Source organism: Gopherus evgoodei, chromosome 1, assembly GCF_007399415.2.
Source record: "Gopherus evgoodei ecotype Sinaloan lineage chromosome 1, rGopEvg1_v1.p, whole genome shotgun sequence".
In the NCBI taxonomy this organism is placed as follows: Eukaryota; Metazoa; Chordata; order Testudines; family Testudinidae; genus Gopherus; species Gopherus evgoodei.
Window position 1 is genome coordinate 164,749,569 of NC_044322.1, and position 21,963 is coordinate 164,771,531.

At 40.0% G+C, this 21,963-nt stretch overlaps 1 protein-coding gene across 3 annotated transcripts in view; it reads right to left on the bottom strand.

The window, feature by feature from the left end:
• Positions 1-21,963, bottom strand: part of DOP1B (DOP1 leucine zipper like protein B) — a 94,747-nt gene that overhangs the window by 17,133 nt on the left and 55,651 nt on the right. For all 3 annotated transcript variants that reach the window (XM_030578138.1, XM_030578129.1, XM_030578146.1), the window contains 10 exons: positions 19,731-21,348; positions 19,360-19,471; positions 18,088-18,276; positions 15,430-15,555; positions 13,678-13,812; positions 11,623-11,678; positions 10,626-10,730; positions 10,467-10,533; positions 6,651-6,795; positions 511-593 (listed from right to left, as the gene is read on the bottom strand). In XM_030578138.1, the coding sequence (XP_030433998.1) occupies positions 511-593; positions 6,651-6,795; positions 10,467-10,533; positions 10,626-10,730; positions 11,623-11,678; positions 13,678-13,812; positions 15,430-15,555; positions 18,088-18,276; positions 19,360-19,471; positions 19,731-21,348 (2,636 nt within the window). The remainder of the gene's footprint in view (positions 1-510; positions 594-6,650; positions 6,796-10,466; positions 10,534-10,625; positions 10,731-11,622; positions 11,679-13,677; positions 13,813-15,429; positions 15,556-18,087; positions 18,277-19,359; positions 19,472-19,730; positions 21,349-21,963) is intronic.

Genomic DNA, 21,963 nt, shown 5'->3' on the forward strand with positions numbered 1-21,963 from the left:
AATAAGTGGGTAAATAAACATAACTGGAGGAAATGAATTCAGTACTAAGCATGAAACTTTGCATATGTTATAGTGAAAAATAATGGTAAATTACTCATAAGTGAACTCTGTATTGAGCAAAGGCCAGAACATATAGGGGACATGAATCACCTTTCTTGTGTACACGAAATGTTACCTTACGGTCAAATTTGTAGTTATGATTGGATAATGTATGTATGTAACCAACTGCCAAGGGCAAAGTGAAAGTAATTGATTAGAAAGTGGACATAGGAAACCGTAAACTCTATAAATACACAAAAACAGCTAGGGTATAAAAATCCCACCGAACTGCAACAAAATGGGACCAAATCGGCAAAGCTGTCCCCAGGAAGGGTAAAGTATCAATCTTTGCTTGTGTTCTGTGTAGTCCTGATTAATTTGATTTGAGGTCTTGTTGATCAGTGATACAAATTGAATCCCTCTTACAATTTTGTCCTATTTAAGGAGATGTGTAGGAACTTTATATCTTACTTCTGCAAGAAGAGAGAGAGCTTGAACACTGTATATTGAGGGAGCAGAGGCCGACACCATTGAAGATGGTACTAGTGAAGCATCTGAAAAAGACAAAATGTTTAATTTGCATTTTGAAGCAGAACTTATTGTGGAAAACTTATAAGTTCAGGATTTGTTTGGTTCCCATCTGAGTTATACCTTGCATACTGAGTTGCAGTGAGATATTGCTGGGAACCCTGCCAGCTCTCATAAGAACATAAGAACGGCCATACTGGGTCAGACCAAAGGTCCATCCAGCCCAGTATCCTGTCTGCCAACGGTGGCCAATGCCAGGTGCCCCAGAGGGAGCAAACCTAACAGGTAATGATAATGATCTCTCTCCTGCCATCCATCTCCACCCTCCCACAAACAGAGGTTAGGGACACCATTCCTTACCCATCCTGGCTAATAGCCATTAATGGACTTAACCTCCATAAATTTATCTAGTTCTCCCAATATGCATGCCCACCCTTGATCTTACAGGGATTATACATTATTAGAGGGCATATTCTTCACCTGCTCACTTTCCTGGTTTTTCTCGCATGAACAGAGAGCAACAATACCCTTAGTCCAAAGGTGCAAACAATTCAATGTTTACTGGGGTGAACTTCCAGCAAGCACGATTCCAGTTTCCTTTCTCAGTGTCCCCCTTCCCAGCTCTGACACCACAGAGCCTTGCCTGTGTCCCTGTTCCCATTTCCCCCACCAGCCAGTGCTGCCTCCTGTTATTGGTGGAGCGGCCAGTACCATCGGCCAGAGACAAGCAATGGTGAGTAGCACACCAATGGGGTCAGAGTCTACACACTGCAGCTGGTACTTGGAACTGGCAAGTGATGTGCTGACTGTGTCGCGATATACCTTCATAGTACTTGGTCTGAGAGGATTGGGAATTTGGGATTGGTGTAAATCACCAGATCTTTGGGAAGGATACATTGAGGCCTAGGTGGAGAAGAGCTGATGGGAGTCTAGAGTTGAGACCAGACGTTCTTAAACTAGGGGTTACCCCCCCGGAGGAGGGGGCCAGGAATGTATTCTGGGGTCTGGGGTGTGTGAGAGAAGTTTTACGGGAAAAAAAATACTGCACATTTTACCACAGCAACGAATAACTAGCAAAGCTGATTCCCCTAAACATATCAGGTCCTCGGATATCGATGTGTATTTGATGTTAGATGGTGTTGTGCCTTCTGACAGATTTCTGTTAAGTTTTGCATAGCATCATACAAAGTTGTTGCCATCTGTGCATTAACCGATGCAGTGTGTACATTTAATTGTAGATGTCGACCACAAGTGCAGTTTTGCTTTTACTCTTATGAGAATGGATCATTGGCTCTGTTTGAACCAATGCCTTACTGTTTTAAATATTTAGTCAGAGTTTCATGTTTTGGTTTTTAAATCTGTATATGTATTTGTGTGGTGGAAGAGGAAGCATAAATTACTACAGAGACAAAGAAGGGGGCCATGATCAAATAAGTTTGAGAACCAATGGTCTAGACAGATCCTTTGGTCTGAGTGTGGCAGTTTTCTTACAGTGCGGTTCTGTCAGTGTAGAGCAGGGTTGGGCAAACTTTTTGGCCTGAGGGCCACATCGGGTTTCGGAAATTTATGGAGGGCCGGTTGTGTGTGTGTGTGGGGGGGAGGGGGGGGCTGTGCCCCTCCAAACAGCCAAGCATGGCCCACCCCCTGCCCCCATCTCCTCTCTCCACCGCTTCTCATCCTGACAGCCCTTCCCTCAACTCCGGAACTCCTGCCCCATCCATTCCCCCGTTCCCCAATGGCCCCCCCAGGACCCCTGCCCCATCCACCCCCCCTGCTCCCTGTCCCCTGACTGCCCCCAGAACCACTACCCCGACTGCCCCTCGCCACCCCATCCAATCCCTCCTCTCATTCCTGACTGCTCCCCCCGAACCCCTGCCCCAATCCCCCTTCTCTCTGACTGCCCCATGGGACCCCTGCACCCATTCAACCCCCCTGTTCCCAGCACTTTGACTGCCCTGACCCCTGTCCACACCTCCCACCCCCTGACCACCACCCCGAACTCCCCTGCTGTCTACCCAACCCCTCCTGCTCCCTGCCAGGTTATCGCGCTGCCTGGAGCACCAGTGGCTGGTGGTGCTACAGCTGTGCTGCCCGGCTGGAGCCAGCCATGCCATCGCCACCATGCAGCACAGAGCACTGAGTCAGGCTTGGGCTCTGCAGCTGTGTTGCCCGGCTGCCCAGAGCATTTGCGCCGGCAGAGCAGCATGCTGAGCCTGCAGTGGAGGGGGGCCCAGGAGCTGGGCAGGAGGGTCCTGTGGGCCGTAGTTAGCCCACATCTGGTATAGAGGATGAACAATCCCTTCTGTCTCTGGGTGGTGCAAGGATCAGTCCTGCACCTTTCATAGACTGTTTTAGAGCATTGGTAGTTCCTAGTACTATCAATACTGGCCCCTGGTCCTTGTGAGCTCCAGATGCACCCACACCAGGGAAAAAAGTCTCATTTAATACTGAGGGGAAAGGAGAAGCAGACTTCTTTTTAAAAGGGACTTATGAGGCAATTTATCCCTGTTTTTATGGGATTGTTCACCGTTACCTTTGTTTAATTGAATCTTTGCACTTGTATGGGATTTTATTACACACACACACACACACACACACACACACACACACACACACACACACACACACCCACCCACCCCTAAAGTAAAGTTTGTGTAAAGAGCAGATGCTTAGCAGTTGTGGAAAGGCTTTGAAAGATGGCCAGCTGGGTTGGAAATACTGGGCTTGGAATGTGGCTTAAATGGAATGCGGCTGAAAAGATAAGAGGAAAGTCTGAAGAAAAAGCCCCAATTATCAAGGATGGTTCTAAGCAAAATTAGCAGAGAAAAGGATTCAAAAAGTAGTGGCTATAGTCATGTAGGTTCAGTTTATTCAAGTATAAAAGAGTGGTCTCTTCAGAGTGTTTGTTGCTAGTGCCTGTGTAGTAGTAGAATTTTACGTTTGTATTTTGTATAATTCAGAATGAAGGATAAACAACAACAATATAGCATGCATTAAATGTACTGGTGTATGATTTGACCATATCCTGCCAGCCACTCTTTCTGAAAGCAGAAAGGAATGGCCTAATGGGCCATTAGTAAAGATACATCAGCCAAAATCTGTGCCTTAAAATCAGCTTCAGACAGTGACAGACCTTTAGGGTCACCACTTTATTGTAGGTTTAGCATTTTAAAATAAGTGAAAGAATGCAATGATTGTTTTCTCCTGCATTGAAATTTGATGTTTTGGTTCAAATGCTATGTGTAAATTAATCTTGTTTTGTGTGTGAATGAGGAATGTGTGTGTTAGAAGATAAGCATGAAAGCCATCACCGGATCATATGGTCTAGGGAGAAATCGAGGACAGACATATTGGTGCCAGAAGATTGCAACACACCCCTATTGAAATGTCGGAGGAGGACAGATTGACAATGCTAAAGATGAGACAGGCATCTATCAATGGGGAATCTGTTGTAATCTGATCAATATGTATAACTGCATGTTAGTGTATAGATATGATAATTGCTTAGGCATTCAGGCCCATTTGGAACAGTAATACAAATATAATTTGACCTTTGGATTTAATAAATGAATTTATGGTTAAATTGCTGTTGTGGTGGTTATTTACGTATTAATACGGTATACAACTCTACCGCTTGCTGGAGGATTTTGATCTAGAGGGCACCAGTGCCAGAGAGGCGCTACACAGAGGCTCAAGGCAGTGAGATGGGGAGCGGGAAGCCCAGAACCATATTCGGGCCCCATGACAGTTTCATTACATGCAACTGCCTGGTAAAAGGGAGAAAGGAATGGTGGATGTCACATTTTGAAGGAACCTATGATTCCCCAAGATAAGTACCTACCAGCTCTCGTGGGAAGACCCAGGAACAGGCTGACAAGACCTGAAGCCTGGAACCATGGGCATACTGGGTGCCCTGAACAATAGGGAACAAGGGGGCATGAACCCCTGAACTAGCTAACTAAATTAACTAACAGCTAAGTAGCTAAAGATAAAACTGTTTACACACTATTTACAAAGTTCAAGTGGGAGTGCTAGAAAGGGTACTGACACAGAACATAGTCTGGAACAGCCCAAGAAGAGGAGAAAGGAACTGGAGAGGCGGTCACTGTGTGACACCCTTTATGCCCTTGGTTCAGAGTATGAGGAGGGGTAGGGTACAGGCACAGACCAATGAACACTGCTGTAGTAAGATAAGGCCCTAAAACAAACCCTTGGTATCAGAGGCCTGAACTAAAGTAATGGTCAAGACTTTGTTAACATAAAGCAAAGTTAAGCTGTGAGCCTGAGGCAGGCCCTGCTCATAGAAGTTGGCAAGAAAGCAGCTGCTAATTGCATGTATACACATATCTAAAAGGTATCAAGTACTAATAGGATGAACATATGCCAGGATGGCACCAGAACGTTGTAGTACAAACACATTCCACAGAGATAATGAGGAACAGGCTGGCCCATCCTAAAGACAAGAGTCAAATATGATTGATAGAGTTGTTTGTTCAAATCAACATGTACCAGGAGACAGGCAGCACCCCAACACACAGAGGGGTTGTACCTCAATACATCAGGAGTGATATGTAACTTGTTTGTACCTGTGTATAAGAATGCATCCCTGAGTGGATATCTTTGTCCAGACTAGGGGGCAGTGGAGAATCCCGCCACTGACTGAGCTGGTCCATTGTCAGGGGGCACATATTTGTAGTTTGTCCTGTAGAGTCTTCGGGAAACTATTACTGTGCTTCATTTGACAATAAACCTGGCTGGGTGCCTTTGTACATTATCAGAGTCAGTGGTCATTGGGGGTTCTCTTGGGGTCTGCTGTGTCAGCTATCTGCGCAGAGCCCGGGCAGCACACAGAGGGAACGCATTCAAGCAGCCAATTTATCAACACTGGATAGAGCAGAACACCACGCTGGTGATGTCTGACAACAACTGCTATGGAAGAGTTTTCCAGCCTCAAGTGCATGTGCAGCCACAGTGAGTACCCATAGGGACCAGCATTTGAAGAAGAATGTAGAATTTCCTCGATTTCTAAGGTTTAGCTTTCATTTAAGAAAAAACTAAACTGTATAATTTTTTAAAAAGGAATTTGCCAAAAATATTACAGTTATACCCTATTAACCTCTACTCCAAGTAGTTAAAAAACTTGGAATTATAATACATCTCTCACTAAGCAGCAATTCAATATATGTAACTAAAACATGAAAGAAACACTAAAAGTTGAACTTCTCAAACCTGGGTGCCTACTGTTTGGCTTCTAAATCCACAATAAAAAGTGTTTCAATTTTCAAAAGGTGCCAAGCACCCAAAGCTTATACTGACTCTTGAATATCCAAGTCTGAAAATGCTGGCCTTAGTATTTATAGAGCATTTTACTTCTCTAACTCTCCCCCAGGTGCTGCATGAACAAATCAATTCTCACAACCTTCACCCCTATAAGGTTGGTACGTATAAGAGATTTTACAAAACGGAAGGAAAGGAAGAGGTAAAATGATTTGTTTGACTCCTTAGAGTGAGTGACTTGCAGAGCTGCAATTAGAACTCGGGTATTCCTGGTTTTCAGACTTGTTTAGACCACACTAGAAAAAATGCTACCTCAAATGAGATTAGTCAAAAAAAAAAAAATAAAAAATTGGATTTCACTATCATATATGCAAGAAAAAAAATCACCCTCTTACAAATCAGAAAAAACTTACCGATTATGTTCAATAAATGGCAACATATTTTACCATTACAAAAGCGGTTTCTATGCACTTTTTGACCTTATTTAGAAGGATGGAATATAAAATGTATTACACAGGTGTACCTTAATATTTCCCTCCAGTATAGTGCATGTAATGTACAGATACTGACTGAATGCCATTTAACATATCTCAATTTTTACTTAAATGAGAAGATAACATGCTCTTTTAGTGCACATTATTATTTTTTAAATAGTAGTTCATTCTCTTTAGTAAATTTGTGGTATGATAAAAATCATTTTCACATGAGCACAAAGCCAGATTGTCACTAAAAACTTTACAATAAATGGTACAGAAAAGTGGCAAGAAGGTCAGAAGTGACACTAGATCCTTAAGAAACAACCTTACCATACAAGTCATCTTCAGCACTGGATTCAACTAAAGAGATCTGAGGCTGAGCTTTCACCTCCAGGTTTCTGCTCAGCCAGCTAGTCTGTTCCAGGGAGGAACCAGCAACATTCCCCACAGCTTCCAAGATTTTTTGGGTCACCTCCTGAAAAGTAATCAATGCAACACTGTATCAGATAAAAACTACTGGGACCTGGCCAGGCCAAGAATGTTTTTGTTTTATTTGGAAACTGGCACAGTGTTTTGTACCTGGTACCATATCTGTAGGTGTATGGAAGTGAGTAACAAACAGAGCAGAGAAACATTTATCAGCACTCTGCAGGTAGTAAAGTGTCACTCATTTCATTTGGTAGTAGGTATCAGGCCGCCCCGAGGATTCAGGGGCCTGAGGGTCTTCAGCAGCGGGGAGCCCCCACTGACAAATTGCCGCCGAAGACCTGGCACTTCAGCAGCGGGTCCCAGGCCCGAAGGAACCCCCTGTCGCTGAAGAAGCTCCGGGGGCCCTGGCCCTGCAAGAGTTTTCCGGGCCCCTCGGAGCGAGTGAAGGACCCTTCTCCAGGGCCCCCGAAAAACTCTCGTGGGGGCCCCGCAGGGGCTGGGGCAAATTGCCCTCCCCCCCCCGGCCCCTCCAGGCAGCCCTGGTAGGCATGAACAATGAAGAAAAAGAAAAGCTTTGGGTTAGAGTAGATTCACGTACAGGTCTTATTCATACCTTTACATGGAAAGGTCATTATGTACATGTGTATGCATGCGCACACATATCTGGGCTAAAACATTAATATAAAAGAAAATTCATCCATTATAGCAAAAAATACCTCACACTATAATTAATCTACTCTTGATGACTATCCTTACAACAGAAAGGGGAATTTTTTCCCTTTTGACAAACAAACATTCTCTTTGACTGTGGTATAGAAGTTAAGCACTGGAGAGAGAATAGCAGAGTCAAAGATTAAAAAAGGGAGAAACAAGCAACCCATTTCAGTTTTTCACTTCCTGTGTAGATTCGCACACACTGAGCACACACCAGACCAAATCTGTTTAGAATGTCTTCATTCTTTCCACTTCCTCATTTGCTTTCTGGGCGTTTTAAGTTTTAATGATTTACATCAGCAGTTTAGTAGAATCCAGGTCTCAGAAGGCATGGGTCCTGTTGCAGACTCTGTTGTATTTTCAATTTGATTGGGAATCCTATTGCTACCATTACTCCCTCTGATAAGTTTCTTTTTTCTAGCTTGAGCCAGACTAGATGATGAGTTTATTCTTTACGGATCTTATCTCTCACTGCTTCTGTGGCCATCAGGATAAGAGTGCACAACCAGAGCATCCAATAGGAATATAATAGTATTGTTGTTAATGAGATAATCAGGGTCCACACACACACACACCAATGGTGAACAGGTTTGAATACTAAAGAATCCCAAAATGTCTCTCACAACATTTTCCCTCATTTCCTTTGATGGGCATCTTTTTTAGGTCACAAATTTGAAAGATATTGGGGGATTATTCTTATGATAATTGATAAATTCACAGGTTTCAACTCACTGTGTATTTCCCTGATTGTTCACAGTATGGACTCTTACCTGTGTCATAGCATTCCCTCTCAGATCTGAACCTTAGAGTTCAGAAAATGAGATACTAGCACCTGAATCCTCTAAGCTTAATTACCAGCTTAGGTCTGATAGCATTGCCACCACCCAAAAATATAGTGTTTTGGGGCACTCTGACCTCCCCAATCTTCCCTGGGGACCCCAAGAACCCAGATCCCTTGGGTTCTTAAAACAAGGAGAAATAAACCATTCCCTCACCTTTCCCCCTCCCAGAATTTCCCTCCCTGGGCTATCCTGAGAGATACTGATCCAACCTCTTAATTCACCATACAGAGAAGCATCTCCCTTCCCTTCCACAAAGAGGGAAACAGATTCAAGGAAAACAGAGAGATTCTCTCTCTCCCCCCTCCCTTCTTCCCCACCTGTCCTGGTGAGTTATCCCAATCCCCTAGAATAAAACAAGGGAAACAAGAAAAAAAAAATCAATCAGGTTCTGTAAAAGAAATCTTTTAATAAAAGAAAGGAAAAAGTAAAGAATTATCTCTGTAACTTCAAGATGTAAATATTACAGGGTCCTATAGCTTACAGATACCAGAAAGAGACTTCCCCCCAGTACCAATACAAATCAAAATATTCCCAGCAACTACACATATAAAAGTTATCCAGCCAGATCCACAATTGCAAATAGAGTAAAACAATCAAAAAGCCTAAACCACCTGTTTTTACTTACTATTTGAAAAGACACTTAGAGAGCCTGTAGTAATGGAGGGTCTGAGAGAGACCAGACAAGAGAAGAACACACAACGGACAAAGAACACACACAAAAGCTTCTCTCCACCCAAATTTAAAAGTATCTTGTCTTCTGGTCAGGTGTCCAGTTCCCTGCTTGTAACCCTTTACAGGTAGAAGAGACATTAACCCTTAAAAATCTGTTTATGACAACCTGGTTCTCCAGATTTCCAGTCTTTTACCTGCCACGTTACTATGTTTTAAGAAAGAGTTCTTGTCCCCTGAGGTTTCTTAACTTTGTCTCCTTGGAAGGCCACAGAATCCAGCTGATCAAGATATTTTTCTGTTCTAGTGGAGCAATCATCCAGTGGGCTCAAATGAAGATTGCAAAGTATCCATTATACTGCATTAATAAGCAGTCATCTCTCAAAGACTTGTATGGTCTGAATTTGTTCTTCAGATTTCTAAAAAAAAATTGCACCAGTACCCTCTATTGTTCTTTAGGCTCTGAACTGTATGGTCTGAAAACCTGTCTGCTTTTTCCTTTCCCTTCAGCAACAGGGCTTCCATGTGGTATTAAATTAGATGGGGATGTTGGTTACTTTTAACTGAGTGATTTAAGAGTGTTGTTTTATTTTTTGGGAATTCATCTGGCCATATTTCAGTCTTCCCACTGTAGGTTTGGGCCAAACCCTACCACCAGCCTCATGTTTGAGCAACAGAGCTATTGGCTGTAGGATGGAGACGCTGGTTCGGAAACTTCAGGTGTCCCTTCCAAGGCTGCCAGAAAAATCAGATAATTTCTTGATAATGCTTTAAGAAGCTAGGCATTCACTACACAATTATTTTGCTGGCCAGTTTATGAAGCAAAACTGGAGGAAGTCATTCACATCTCTACCATATCTGCTGGGCAGCACAAGCACCACAATCACAGCTATCAGAAGATTCACTTTTCAACATTTCATTTCAAATTCAGAGCCAAAGATGATTGTAACAAGTTTATGGTGTTTGAACTATCTTGGCAAAAGCAGACAGTAGGAGAAAAGAATCTGGTTCTAATCCTCATCTTGTTTCCATAATAGGTGAATGGATAAACAGTTGTTGAGATTGCCAAAGCCAACTAGGGGAAACAGCTATATAGCTCCCATTGACTTCAATGGGAATAGTGCACCTAATTCTCCTACTTGGTTTTGAAAATTTAAATGATAATGCAAATGAAGGGATGTGGTGACATCATATTTGTGTTATGAATTTAAATCTAAAAGTTGACATAAAAAAAGACACCCAATCTGAATACAGCTTCAGCCAATCAGCATCCTGAGCCATGTTAGAACTTAATAAAAAACATACAATATCACTTGTTAGCTGGAAGATTATATTTTATGCATTCTCACACACTTACTTGTGGGCTTGCACCATACCCAAACTTTCCCAGAGTACGGAGATGTTCAGACATGGAGTTGGTTTGGGCTAATCTCAATTTAGAATGAAGACTGCAGTGCCAGATTTGTGAACTAAGAGTGTGTGTATACAGTACCTGCAGGTCTTTTTGATCCTTTTTATTTTCCAGGTTAGGAGTTCTAGTCACAAAATCATTCAGAGTACTGTAGGAAAAATAATTCATTCCAAGTTAGTAAAATGGACAGTTTTACTCAATCTATCAAATCAAACCAAACCACCTTGTTTTGTGCTATACCTCAGAAGCAGGAAATATCCAGGGGGAGCCAAGTTCAGTTGCACAGATTCCTTCAGCACTCCTAACAATGACTGAAAGTTCTCCTGCAGGGCTGAGACAGGAAGTCTGCCAAACAAAAAAGAACATGCAAGTCTGATGTCAAACAATACCTCAGCCATACACACAGATAGTGCTGGCTCTAGGAGCTTATCACCAACTTTAGTCTAGTTCTCCCCAAGTCTAACTACTATCCATTGTATCTGTGTCTAAGTACCACGATATCCGGTCAATGCATGATGACACTTACATTATCCTATCATTATATCAGTGTGTTGATGTATCAAAGTCAAAACAATACGCAGAATTGACTCAGGTTTTCCTGCAAACTAAAGCTAGGCTTGGAGCATATGGAATATGCCCGTGCTGTGAAAAAAGAGGGTCTCCACGAATGATATGAGGAGAAGGCTTTGCAGACTAAGATCCTAAGGTGTTCCATGCATACACCGCAATGTATGCTAAGAAGAGTTTTGATCACCTCCATGTTGTCTAACATGATGAATGTAGAGTATAAACTGGAAACACAAGGAGCCCTCCCTAAGAAAGCCTGGAAGGGAGATTAAGGAGAAGTATCCATCCTTCATACACTTTTCCAGCTGCTGGGAAGTGTTAGGGCTGGAGGAAGGTAATACAAAAATTTCAGCATAATGTCCTGACAACAGTTTGAGAAGCTTACAAGCATGCTGCTGTGTCTGTACATGATGACATTGTGTCATGATGACACAAACACCAATACATCAGTGCAATCACAGAACATCACATCACACAGTAATCTTATGTCTGTCGTTTGACAATGCAGTGGTTGTCCAGTTCTGCTTCATTAAGCACTGATAATGTAGAGTTTCCTGTGCCACGAAACTATGAAGGTCAAAGTAAAGCTAGAAGTAATAATGCTAGCTGTTAGTTGCTGAAATAGCATTTGTAGGTAAATGAAAATCACTTTATGTAACAACCTAGTTACCTCTGAATGAAAGCATAGCTGAATTTCAGCACTGGGACATCCACTAGAGAAGATTTCTGAAAATAAAACAAGGAATTATGTTCTTGCTTTACAACAAAATGAAATTTAAGGTGTTAAAGGACTCAATGTTCCATGTGAGACTTGCTTTTCTCCGCCCCCCCCCGCGAGCAATTTATCTCCCAGTCTGAGACTGATAGACTGTGCCTTGTCTGTAGATATAGTAGGTAGTTCAGAGCTTTTGCTAGGAAAGTCTGGAATAAATTAAAAGATTCATCCTTTCTGTTCACCAGACACATTTTTCCAAAGTTCTAGAAACACTTATAAATGCACCTCTCTGCATGATAACAAGGCTGGCTTAATTCAAAGTAAGCTTTGTTAAACAGCAGAATCACCACAGAAGCAACCTCACTAAGATCACTGAAAGTCATTGTTACGCCAAACTGCTGTCATGAATCTGGGAAGTGAAGTTTTGTAAAAAGTTCTGAAAGCTACATTTCCTGGATAACCAGACCAGATGGCAAAGGTCTCTAAAAGTTATACTTACAATTTTAACAGTCTTATTTAATAAAAAGGAAGGCCCTCAGAAGTTTTACTAATGAAACTATATCTCTACCCTGATAGAACACGACCTGATATAACATGAATTCGGATATAATGCAGTAAAGCAACGCTCTGGGTGGGGAGCGGGGTTGCACACTCCAGTGGATCAAAGCACGTTTGATATAACACGGTTTCACCTATAACGTGGTAAGATTTTTTGGCTCCCGAGGACAGCATTATATCGGGGTAGATGTGTACACTTAATGAGTTTTAAAAACACTCACTAGGATTGGACTTTAAAAGCATGTTTAAAGCATGTTTTTTGTTTCATAGGCAGGATGATTGTACCAATGTTAAGTATCTATTTCTGTTATGATGAATTACAGAGAAACACACACACACAATTGTACCTTAAGACACATACATTTACTCTTTCTAGACATTTATTTTACGCAAGTTACTCAATTTTAAGGGAAATATTGGTCCATCATAAAACCCTGAAGAATTTTGGTGTCTGTTTAAATCTGAATAAAATTTAACTTTTTGTTGAATCTTAACAAACATCAACATATTTCTCTTCAGATTAGGTTTGGTCCTCTCTAATTTGGGGCCTAAACTATGTCCCAGTACTCTTAAGCCATTGAAACACTGGAGCAAGCATTTGAAACAATCTCCAGAGGTGTATGGCGCCTAGACAGAGCAGCATTGTAGTACACGAGAACCACAAAGTGAAGCTACTAACCAAAATACTTAGTTCTTATATTGCTCCTTTCTAGCTCTTTTCTTTCTCAAAGTGCTTGGCACATGTTTGATAATCTTGAAGGGAAACTTAAAATTTAAATTATCCAGCGTGAAATGCAAGAAATACAATAGGATAGAAAAGAAAAAAAAATGGTAGATACTTAAGAGTTATTTCATTTTTGATAATCTGAACTATGAATGTAAATTAGATGGAGCCAGATCCTTGCGACTTTCCCTTCTGTATCCCAGAATGGAGTGGGGCCAAGGTGTTTTTTACACTGGAAAGGCCCTAGAGCAGCCTCAGGGCTGCTGTAAGTTGCAATGGCAGGTAACAACCCGCTTACCCACAGGCTGTTACAGCAGCTAGTGATCAGACAGACAAACACAATAGGTCCCTGCCCATGCCTCCTTTACGGAGGGCAAGGGGGCTGGAACCACTATACTCGCCTTACGAAATCTGGAGATTCCTCTATGCTGAGAGAATGCACAAGAAGACTGTTACACTGGCTTTATCTCAGCTTTGTACTGCAAATGTAACACAAAACCACCAACGACTACTCTTGTAAAATGATCAGAAACTGTATACACATTGAGTACACTTTTCACCAGGTACAGAATGTTAGGAGGAAACAAATTATAATAATTATCAGTAACAAAAAAAGAATAATGAATGTTGAAAACCTCTTTCCCATGTAATAAGGTTAGCAGAGATTTTTTTCAGGGACACTTTGGAAGAAAGAAGACAGTAAAGCTGAATATTATTTTAACAGTTACCTCTTCGCCTTTGATTTGGCATGGTTTCTTGACAACTTCTTTTACCAGCTGTAATATAGTGTCAGTATTCAGAGTGTTAAGTGCACACACTAAATCCACAAGAATAAGCTGAGATGCACTAGCCACTGGAAGAATCTAAATGACACAAACATCATTAAGTTCAATGTACCAGGGAACGATGGAGGAAAACAGCATTTCACACTATTAACCATGTGCAAACATAAATATGAAACTCAAACAGGTGAAAAGGATCCCTGAGGGGATCAGAGTTTGTGTCTCATTCACTCTCTCTCTGACCTGCCCTGACAGGCTGGGAGCACAATGAGGCAACGCACTCAGACTAAGGCGGATTAGGAAGAGGGCTTGTACTTAGTAACCATGTTTGGCTCCAGAGGGAGCTATCTCTGACTTTCCTCCTCTGGAAAGGTTTCTGACCTGGAGCCTTGGACAGCAATGGGGGAAAACTGGAATCGTCTGGGCTCCAAATCAAAATGGCTAGGTATTAAAGTGCAGGACTTGGCTTGGTACATACTGCTTACTGATAATTGTTCTTTGCATCTATGCATGTAAGTGGAGCTCATCACCTTGGAATCCAAGAGCTTTTCCTTTGCAGTTGTTTTGACTAAACATTTAGATGAAAATGTTCTGACCAGCTTTAGAAACATGTGGTTTCAAAGCCAAAACATTTCATAGAGATTTATAGTTTCAATTATGTGTCTGTGGAAAGGGTTTGTGATTCCTGTGTGCTCTTTGTTCAAGTCTGACCAGAGAGAGAGAGAGAGAGAGAACGAAAAGAGAATTGAAAAGTTGAGCTTTTCAATCTGAATACAGCTATTTTGACAATTCCATTTTGCAAAAATGTTTTTGGTGCAGCGTGGAATGAAAACTTTAAACCTTGAAAGCAGTCACAAAAGAGAAAGGTCACTCTTTGGACAGATGTAGTTATTTAAATCTGGAATAAGGTTTTAAAATAAATTGTAATGTGCAGAATGAGAGTCTTGTTTTTTAATTTATATGCAAACTAAAGCAATAGTATTTAATTAACTTTTCTATTTCCATTTCCAACACCAAGTATTTGACCAATGTAAATAAGTTCTACTATTTTATAAAAAATAAAATTACTTTTTCCAGAAAAGTGGAAGCCAATAATCTTATTTTTTTTAATGGGAAACTTATTGCAAGAAAGATAAATTCTCTCTTACAATAAAAATGGTTTAAGGCATTTAATATTTAATTGTTTAAGATGCTGAACCCCCCCCCCATATAACTCTGCAGATAGAGAGTTAAATGTGTAAAAATTCATTGATGAATCTTCCTCAGCAGCAGGCTGGCTGGCAAGACAGACACCATGACTTCTCCCTGCCCCCCACCCCCTCCCTATGAAAAAGTCCTAAAGTCGTCACAGGCTGTGTTACAAAAGCTGTGCCCCAGATAAATGGTCTCTTTGTTATCTAAGTAAAATATTTTCTTCTTTCAGTATCTTCAACATGCAAGCACATTAAAATCTTTATTTTTCCTATTTTGATTATGTTTGTTCCATTTACTTATGGTCTTCACATTTTAAATTTTAACCATTATATTGAATTAAAAATTCTTATCTAATGGCTTGTCTTTGTCACTTGCACACTAAAAACAAACTAAACACAAAAAACAAAAACGTGAGGGTCTTCGCAGGACCAAACTAGGACCAAAACCTCTGTCTTTTCATGAGAAATGAAACTATCATATGAATTAACATTTCTTTAACTTCACCTTTATTTTACTTTGATTCTTATGAGCTTTTTTGCTGTTCCACACTGCTGCTACTGCTGATATTAACTGGACTCCAAGTTTTGGTGTCAGTGGATTCAAGAAATCTAAAATTTTATTTTTTATTATCTACAAAAAAAGAAGATGAACATGTTATTGCTTATCTCAAATCCTGGAAAGCTAATAACAAAAGATTATTTTTCATCATATTCCCTGCCCAATCACTGTTCATACACAGTACTTCATCATTATTATCAATCAAGATCTGTAAAAGGAGTAGGCGGAGAAGGAAACTAGTAGTATATATAGAATGACAAACAAAATATTTGAGAAGGAGTAGAGAAAAGGATGACAATTTAGTAAAGGAGGACAGGATGAGGAAATTAGTGAGGAAGGCAATATAAGAATTAATGGAAAAGTGAGTTTTCAAGGAGGGAAGAAAGGATTTGAAAGACATGAGAACAGTGGTAGCGCCAGCTGGCCAAGGAGTGAAAGGCTATTCCAAGAAGAAAGAGAATATACATTAGGAAACTAAGTGCTATGTTTAGAGGACAACTGGAACGCTAATTTTACATTTTCTCATTTGCTTCAGTGGACTCTTTGCTGCCTCCTTCCTGTAATGAAGGAAAGATGAAAAAAGCGTATAAGAGCTCTTCAGTAAATCAGATGTTTTACTCAGATTCCCAATTCCTCTGACCTGAGTGGCTTATTGAAAGAAAAAAAGTGATTCAATTTTCTTTGTGTAAATATTATCAAGATCAATAGCTAAGCAAAAATGAAGTAAAGAAAACAAAGGATTATACTCCAATCTAATGATCAACTACCACAATTGTCTAAAAATAAAAAATCAATGAGTTAAGAAAAGTATTAATTAAATATTAATATTAATTCTGTGGGGGTATGTAAGAGTCAAGTAAAGACTTGGGTCACCACTATCACGCTGATGCGGAGTAAGTTTTCCTCCCTTGATAGATAAAGTTGCCATCCTTTTCCCTTCCCTTCTGCTTGTAAAGGATAGATAAGTGTGGCAGCTGCATAAGGAATATGATTGTCTGAAGGAAACCCTTTGTGTGGAAAAAGTGTTCTCTCCCCACTTCCTTCCTCTCCCAGCTACATAAAGGAGCTCAGGGTCATGGCCCCTTCCTCCCTCCCCTGTGAACTGCTGATTAAAGGGAAATCCTGGCTACAATTACTGCAAAGAAATATATCTTCAAGGTAAGAATGTCTGTGTAATATGCTTAATGCTGTAAACAGTAAATGGGGCACGTATAATTCTATTCAGTATATGGGCGTTCATATTATTAAATAAGGGTTTTGGGGGCATTGTAGTAAATGTGGGTATTTACATATTAACTTAGACAGAAGTGTCATGTGATTAATTCGGGGCTTACTCGACAATTGAGTCGAGGGGAACAAGTATTGCAATAAAGAAATCCATTTACTCATTCTACCTCTGGGTCCTCCTGCTCCTTCTTTCCATCTCTAACAAACTCGTCAGTTAGTTCATTGAATGAATACAGTAAACAAACAATCTGTACAAATCTGAAACAAACATCCAAGGAGGTAGCTGTCTTGTTATATCCCCCACAACTTTCACCCATGGTAATATACTCAAAAAGGAAAAAAAACCACAGAATTGGTTTTAAGCAAGTTGCCCATGCCCCCAAGTGGGGTAGACAACCACATCAATGTCTAATGGAGGGCCTCAACAGGCCCACAAAAAATAAGTAATTGACAACAAAAACACAGCTTTTCACCCAAACTTCTCATTCACCCTCCAATATTTCTTAAAATAAAATTTAAATAATATGTATGACAAACTGTCACATCATTCTTCTGCCCACAAAAAGATTTGGGAAGCTGGCAGTTACAGGCTGACCAGGTGAAAATTCAGAATGGTTTCACTGGGCAAAGTTCACAGCTCATTCAAGAAAATAAAGACTAACTTCAATACAATCATTTAAAATTAAGATAAATTTATACAAACTATTTCTCATACACACTACTTATCTTACCAGTGCCAGCTATCCAAAAACGAGTGTAACAGAGCGTAATATTAAAGGGAAAATATGCAATGTGCTGTCTCACGTTTATGATGTCATCAGCTTTCAAAACTCAAATGTTGATTTATATGGCAAAATCTCATTACACTTCATAACAAAAGCAGAATAAATGAAAGAGCACGCATAGCTCAAGTTCACTCCAGACAAGCCACGAACTGTGTTCACTTGCATCTCTCATACTCATTAGGACAGTCGGCTTGTTTCTGGGTTGCAGTGTTTTTATTTTGTTTTTGAAAGAGAGTCAAGAAAACAAAACAAAGAGAGGAAGAGGATTTAATAGAGGGGTAAAAAGCATATGTATGGGGTAAAGGGGGCAGAAAAAAAAAAATCAATCACCAAAAGGCAAATTAATTTTATACAAATGGGGCATCAATTTAGGTTTGGAAATCTGGCACTTTGTAACTGACTTGCACAAAAGGTGACAACCCTTTTATAATAGGGATTCTGCACCTTTGACCAGAACATTCTCTGCAGCCTATAAGTTTCAGAAACTGTAAAACGACTTTGCTGTGTTGAGAATTGCAAAACCACATACAAGAACTTTCCAGAAAAGGTAATAGTGGGTAGGGGAGAAAGTGTGCTTGGAATGGATTCCTACTTTGGTTGCCTTAAAGTATACTGAAGAAGATCCCTTGGTTGCTCCAAGAAAGTCAGTTGGTCTTTTTTGAGAGTCTTCCTTTTTTATAACACTCCAAAGAAGGGACATTGTGTTAACAATACGAGGCAATTCTTCCAAAATGGCATTCCTGGCATTTCTCAGGTTTGCGGGGTCAGATATAGGGGACACCTAGGAAAACAGAAATATCTATATTAAACAACACACTCTGTGGACAAACGCTCAAGTATATACAGATTCATTATTCTTAACATTGTTACACAATCTTCAGTGCAGACATCTGCTTTCCACCCAAGAAGTCTTTTGTAATAATAATTTTGCAAAACACTAAATCATTCAGCTGTTCTGTTTATGAACTTTATTATCACTTACAGAATGGATGAGTATAACATTCTACTGATTTTGCTTTTGTTTGAAGAGTTCATTTCTCTATTTGAGGCCATATTCTCTTCCAATACATGGTGCAAACTACATATCTCCATTTTCCACATAATTTGTACCAAAAAAAGAGTGTGAAATGCAATTCATTTAGAATACATGCCATTAATATTCTCCTGATTATTTAGTCTATGGAAACTTTCCAGTTAAACAAATGAAGTAAAGTAACTTGGGAATAGAGCCACAAAATGCATGAGTATTTGGGTGGGGAAGACCAAATTAAACTTGTTCTGGTTTTGCAATACAAGAAAAAAAAAAAGTGAGAAAAATGATGCGCATAGAGTTGTCTGCAGTGTGGTTTTTAAGATGTACAAATTTTGTTCATTCACACTTTCATTTAACAGCATACTAAATATATTTATAATGTAAAATTCATATTTTCCTAGAGAAGCTTTTAGAAGAAATGGCCTTTTACTGTATAGTTTTTCTGACAGCATGACACTTGCCTTTCTTTCTTCATATAAATTACTTCAGAACATTTTAAAGAGAATACTGTATTTTTCCCCATAAATGAGTAGCATCCAATAATTCAAATATATTTATTGTCAGCACACACTGAGCTGGGATGAGAGAATAGTTACCTTACCTGTGAGCAGAGGGTTCTCCTCTACACAAGCATGTTTATCTTCCGACATGCAAGGGGATTCTGCTATCCCTATATTAACAGCCTCTCATTTCTGGGCCCATAAAAATAGACATTAATGGTCATGATTCAGCCAAGAACTTAAGTATTTTGCTGAACTGAGGCCAAATTATCAAACGTATGGTTGGCATTTGGAGACATATCTACTGAAATAATAAGAAGCAGTTCGCTACCTTTTTGGTTTGATTAGGATGATCCAAAAGGCAAAAGTGACCAATGGTTGTTAAACCTTCCAAAAGTGTCAGAGGATAATCTGGTGTAATGTTCTCCCTTTTAGAAGTTACGCTTTGGAGAAGAACACAAAAGTTAATAGTACAACTGGATATTTTCATTCTTTACATGACTACTATGGTCAAGAGACTATATGGTTCAATGTTCTAACTGCTGAGGTATTAGAAAGCAAAGTTTCTAAAATAACTAGTCAGACAAAAAGGTAATTTTAAAATACTTTAGACAATAGCATGAGCTTTCAGAAAATAAGCTCATCAGTACTTTGTACCGAATAGTTAAATCAACATCAAAACTCTGCATTTAAGAATCTTACCTCACAGACATCTTCACAGTTTCATTTTCATACTGTTTAACAAGTTCATCCAGGTTTTTACATATCTGTATCATAAATGGTGCCACAGTCCAGCCTAAAGATTTCCCAAAGTATGGCAAGGAATGCGTGACTAAACCTACCCAAGATGGATGCATCCCACAGCCATATTCTGGCTGCAAACCCCTAACTACAGCGGAGACAAATAATCCTTGTGAAGTTATGGGGTGTGGATGCACATACTGCATTGCACTAATAGCCTGCTGGAAATTAAGAACCTGTTGCCATTCTTTAGATAAGTCTGGCTGGTTCTCCTGTTCCTCATGTGTCTGTCCAAGATGGTGCTCCAAGACGATCAATATTTGCAAAAGCTTCAGCAGCTCAATCTGAAGGGGATGTTCACTCCATATCTGATCTTGCCCAAAATTGATAAGGCTTTCTTCAAAGAGGCTCTCTTCGATGACGCTATTAATTTTATCAGATGTCATCAGTTCATACCGTTTTTGACTTGTATGCATAGAAGCAGACAAAGAAAGAAGAACAAACTCTTGAATTTTGCATCTTCCAAGCAAGTTGTGTATAAAAGCAATATTCTTGTTTTCTGCTGACTTTGCCATTGTGGCCAGCTGCACCATCATTCTAAACAAGACTTCTACACTTTTGACTTGGACATCTCTGTTGCCAAGCACATCTTTGTGGGTTACCTTCAAGTAACATGGATAGTAAGAGCGCAGAAAACTCAAACAGAGGTAAGTCAGCAATTCTATTAATAAAGAATGGGGACACATGGTTGGTGACTGAGTAGGAAGCTTACCATAAAAACTCCGTCCCACAAGAGTTTCCTGGTGCCGGGCTAAAAGATTATAGATGAGATTTAAGTGAGCTGTAGAGCTCGTATCCATGCTAGTACTGGCTACAGCTTCAATAAATTCCTTAGGGTTTGTTTTGAGTACTGCCTCCAGTACAGAAAAAGCATACAAAACCCTCTTGGAATCGTAAGGCTGAAAATACAAGAGAATGTGTTTAAACAGAGCCTCTATCATCTCTTGTTTTTCTTTCTGCTGCTTGACCAGCCTAGAAGTTGTAATTGCTTGGAGTTCCAAGTCCACCTCCTCATCACTTGATAGTGATTCTGATGCTTGAGTTCTCTCAGAGTCTGCACGCACAAGATTTAACATAGTACTGGATTTGGAGCCATGAGGAGGGAAAGTATTAGATGAACTAACATTCTTCATGCTTTCTCTGCAGTTGGTTGTCGCTCTATAGTTCTCCTCATTGCTCATTTCCTGTGGATCCAGAGAAGGAGAAAAAGATGATGTATTTTCACTATCACTATGTCCTGTGCTGGTATCTGCTGATTCTGTGTGTTCACTGTTATCATGATCACCACCGGTATCTTGTGGAGATTCTGTACAGTGAGATGGTTCATTTTCAGACTGTCCATTTTTTAGCTGAGATGCCTCTGGATCGATTTCCACTTCAGCCCAAATAGCTTCCCTGTCCACAGTTGTAAATTGGCTCAGTGGTATGTTTTCTTCAGAACTGCATTCATGTAGCTCAGAGGCTCCCAATGACTCTTTAAAACAGGCACTTTTCTTGCTAAACCAATGATTTAAGTCTTCTGAAAAAAATATGAAAATTTCAAAAATCAGTGTTCATTATTGCAGTTGTTAATACATTCAATAGCTTTTATGCTGAAAGACAAACTGTAAGAGATAATGTAATGGTGATCAAGTAACTGACTTTACATTGAAGTTAAAAATCTTATTTATGCCAAAGAAATAATTTAATTGAGCAGTTACTTTTTATGATGGAATTGTACAGGTCAGAGATCATAAACCTCAGACTGTAAACCCTTTCGAACAACGACCATATCTACTTCTATAATTGCATAGCGGCTAGCACAGGAGACTCCCTTTGGGTGCTACTATAATGTAAATAGTGAAAATGATGATGATTGGCAAGTCAATTAGATAGCAAAGAAGGTAGCAAAACTGTTATGCAAGCAGATAGCTGGATTAAAAAAGCAATTCAACTATTAGGCGGTTTAGAGCTTCTTTTGCTGAAATGCTGACCCAAAATAAGATATTAATGGGTGTTATAGCTTTAAAAAGCTATGACCTACTCCATAATTGTGTTTAAGCATTATTACAGGTGTAACTGAGAAGAGTGATATACGCAGCTGGCATTGCTGCTTATAAGATGACACCTCAAACTGATGAGTATGACACCAAAG